The 3,823-nt window shown below is 37.6% G+C and overlaps 1 protein-coding gene across 1 annotated transcript in view; it reads right to left on the bottom strand.

The window, feature by feature from the left end:
- The window catches only part of LOC107711766 (galaxin-like), a 7,763-nt gene extending 4,702 nt beyond the window's left edge, over nt 1-3,061 (bottom strand). Inside the window, exons 1-6 of the mRNA XM_016516811.1 lie at nt 2,750-3,061; nt 1,273-1,300; nt 1,021-1,118; nt 770-904; nt 434-607; nt 204-243 (exon numbers count right to left, since the gene is read on the bottom strand). Of these exons, the coding sequence (XP_016372297.1) occupies nt 204-243; nt 434-607; nt 770-904; nt 1,021-1,118; nt 1,273-1,298 (473 nt within the window). The 5' untranslated portion in view covers nt 1,299-1,300; nt 2,750-3,061. The remainder of the gene's footprint in view (nt 1-203; nt 244-433; nt 608-769; nt 905-1,020; nt 1,119-1,272; nt 1,301-2,749) is intronic.
- Nucleotides 3,062-3,823: the final 762 nt, after the last annotated feature.

The raw sequence follows: 3,823 nt of genomic DNA on the forward strand, positions 1-3,823 counted from the left end.
ATCACTTGAATCTAGCTTGCGCTCACTGTTGTAAACGGAAGCAGTTCCGGGGGAATGACATATGAGGTCAGCTTTACGCATGCGCCGCTCAGAAGTGATGCACTCGGAAACGCAGCGGAGAGATCAAAACAAAACAACGGTCAAGAATTAGAAGCTGTTGCTTAATACTCTTGGAGGTATTTTTGTCTGTCTGTTTGACTCACCTATTGGGAGGAGAGCCTTGCTGGCATTCTTTATTTTTATCTGTGAGAATAGGATTCAGATTATAACCTACTAAAACAAACAGATCTATTACTGTGTGACTAAAACCCATGAAAGAAAACAGTAGGTACATGATGTCTTTGCTCCACTGTTTAGCCACTTGCACCACATTTCTTTAATTATTTATTAATTATTTTATCTAATAATCACTATAAGAGCTGTTTACACACACCTGTTGTTTTTGAACAGCAAGTTTCATGTTTAGGCTTTACTTCTAGTGTAGGGTTAGCACAGCAGCAGTGGGTTGTCTTGTCATATGTTTCCTTGCCACAACAAGAATGATTTTCCTTCCGTTGAAATATGTTGTTGCCACCACAACACAAATGAGTCGCTGTCAAGTACATGTCTGTAAATGAGTGTAGGAGAAATCTCATTATAAAAGAAGTCTTCCTCGATCTAATGGTATAAAGATCAATCAACTTCAACATTTTTTAAGCATGCAAAAATGTGTCAAATCTGAACAATGCGCCAGTCAAGGTATTCAAGTTGCATGACGTGAATCAGCTACCTTTGCCACAGCATTTCACGTGAGTGCTGCTTTGAGTCAGAATCCTGCCTTTACAGCAAATCTCATTAAGTGGATTGTAAGCTACAGAACCACAGCAGTCAGCCACCAGCTGGCTTAATCCTAGAGTTATAGTACCTGCAACACATTGAAATACAAACAAAAAGTGTTAAATCTGTTTGTATATGTCCTAAACTCATTATGAATCATTTTCACTTTTAGTGAAAAATTACAGCTGCAGGAGTCTCTCCTACCATTACAGCAGGAACTTCCTGAGATATTGTAAGACACATTCCCACAATGGTGCAGATGATGGCTGCCTTCCATCTGTCCACTGAAACCTACTTTGCTGCTGACATCAAGACAGATCACTCTTATTTTACTCTTACAAATCATTCTGTTAATATACATTTAAGTGATCTATGATAAAATGCATATGTAATAATAATAATAATAATAAAATCTCTTATGAAACTGTGTTTAAGACTCTGTGTAAGGTCACTCACTGGCACCCTCTGTCATGATGGAACATTCCTGAGAAAGAAAGACATGACTCATTATGAAATGTGGTATCTAGTCTCATTTGGGTAAGACAACTCTGAATGCTAAAAATTAAAGTCAACATGAATATGACATTGATTTAATGCAAGTTGTTGATTTAATTTGTATCAGTGCAAAAACTGATAAATTTATCAGTGCAAACTATTTGTAATCTCCAATCAAAATGAAATAACTTCTTCTGCCTCTGAAATGATTTTTCTTTTTTGCTGATGCTATTATGATAAATGGGATGTAAAGGGGCACATGATTATAGTTTTTAACCTCTCCCCTCCCAACTGGCTCCATTCTGGTTTGTAACACCCAAGTATCACAACTCCCGGGAACACAAAAAATCTCTCCCTATAATTTTAGTAAGAAAAAAAAACAGGTTGCATTTCATGTTAACTTCAAAGGTTCAGGATGAAAATGCTGGAAGAAAATATTTTGAAAAAATGTCACAGTTTTCTTTTCTTTTTCATCCATGCAGTGGAAGTCAGTGGGGTCCAAAACAACATTGGACACCACTGACTTTCATTGAATAGACAAAATATATTATTTTGTGTTCCAGAGAACTGTTTCATACAGCTTTGTAATGACTTGACGGTGAGTAAACGATGAGAAGATTGTCATTTTAAGTGTATTATACCTTTAACCTAAAACCATTTTGTGCAAAGTTCATTTGTATTCACTCCCATTATGCCCTGTTGATACAAAAACATATGCAATGGCTTCTTCTTGTATAAGTGTTTGTTGGTACACAGAACTTAATTGGAAGGCTGATGCTATACTCCTTCATATTTCTGGAGAGTGTGTCTTTCTGGATTCTATACTAAAAAATACTTATGTTTATGCCTACAACCAATGTGCCCCACTATCACTGCAAAAACTGCCTAATATATAGCTTATGAAAAATGACCTTGCCACATGTTGTGAATACAATTTCCCATTCGAGTTTCTACTTGTGTACTTTTTCTTGGGGTTAAGGCAGTTTTGTTATTTTAATATTAATATTTTTAAAACAGATCTGTATTTGTTAGAAGGTATCAATAGTATATTTCTTTCGTTCAGTTAAGCCAGGGTTTATGGTTTGGCTAAGTATTGCTACCTTCTAAAATAAACTATTTGAATGTTATTTCCGTAATTGGCAGTCAATAGATTACAACAAACAAAACAATGTGGTAACGAACTGTCTAAGATAAAAAACTGAACAGTCTGAAAAAGGAAACAAACACTATCTCTGCCCAGCCTCATAATCAACAAAACAAACAAACAAAATAAAAAAAATAAAACAGCGGAATTCATTACAAAACTCCCAAAATCAGTTATGCAGAGTTCACACTGCACGATATTAGCCCGATTTTTCACTCGCCGACAGGTTTAGCGAAATCGCCGAAAAATGCCCGACATCGGAGGCATAGTCATACTGCAGAACTCCTAACTCACGTCAAGCGCTACGCTACCACTGTTAGCACTGTCCCTTGCCGCCCAGTCAAAGCGGTATCCGGCAGCCTCGGTGGGTGTGTAGCTTTGCTCTAACATTTCCTTGATTAGTGGCTCTCTGAATTTGTTAAGCCTCATACGCAATTTGTAGTCTTTGGGCTTTGCGCTCCACGGCCAGGCACCTCGTCACGCAACAACCCGAAAAATACAGTGCACGAGCACGGCTCGTGACCACACTCAAGCGCTCGCTCGCTGAAGCTGAAGTCAAAACGTCTCCGCCTCCATCCAGAAAAAAAAAAAAATGGTCCATCTACTTTACAGTCAGTCTCCACTTTAGTGGTTGCTCATATACTATTTAGATTAATTAGACTCAATTAATTATCAATTTAATATCCACTCGTATAAATGACTAGGCTAAATAAATAAAATAAAACCAGTAATAGTAATTGCATGCCAACATGTCTAAAGTATAAGTATACTGTTTCCTTACCTTGTGCAGAGGATGTGGCAAAAATGTACAAGATTGTCACTACAACTGCAATAAAAAAATACAAAGTTATGATTTAAAAAGAAATTAATAAATACATTTCAAAAAATCCACCAAATGTAATGCAGAACTTTAAAAATGTGTTGTCATACATGCATTTGTTGTGTAGATCTCCATTGTGTATCCCTGTTCGATAAAGCTTTAATATCACAAGACAGTGGGATCAGAATTTATGTAGGCTACTCCAAAATAAAATTTAGCTCCACCTACTGCAGGCTGCAGAAAGGAAGGACCACAGATTGTGATGCCCAAAAGCACATAAAGGAAGTAACAAGTATGGGCATGATAATAGTGATTCAATTCATATTTCATTGGGCCTGTGTGGGCTCCATATGGACTGTAAATATGGGCCCTACATGGGTTTGTCCATGGGTTCCATGTGGGCCCCATCTGAATTAGCCCATATGAATCTCATATGGGGCCTGACTGGGGCTAATGTGGGGCCCAACTGGGCAACACATATAAGACCCATATTGGTCCCACTTATGAAGCACATGTGGGATATACTAGGGCCCAGTATGGGTACTGGA

The sequence above is a fragment of the Sinocyclocheilus rhinocerous genome, unplaced genomic scaffold (genome assembly GCF_001515625.1).
Source record: "Sinocyclocheilus rhinocerous isolate Xijiao unplaced genomic scaffold, SAMN03320098_v1.1 scaffold778, whole genome shotgun sequence".
Taxonomy (NCBI): Eukaryota; Metazoa; Chordata; class Actinopteri; order Cypriniformes; family Cyprinidae; genus Sinocyclocheilus; species Sinocyclocheilus rhinocerous.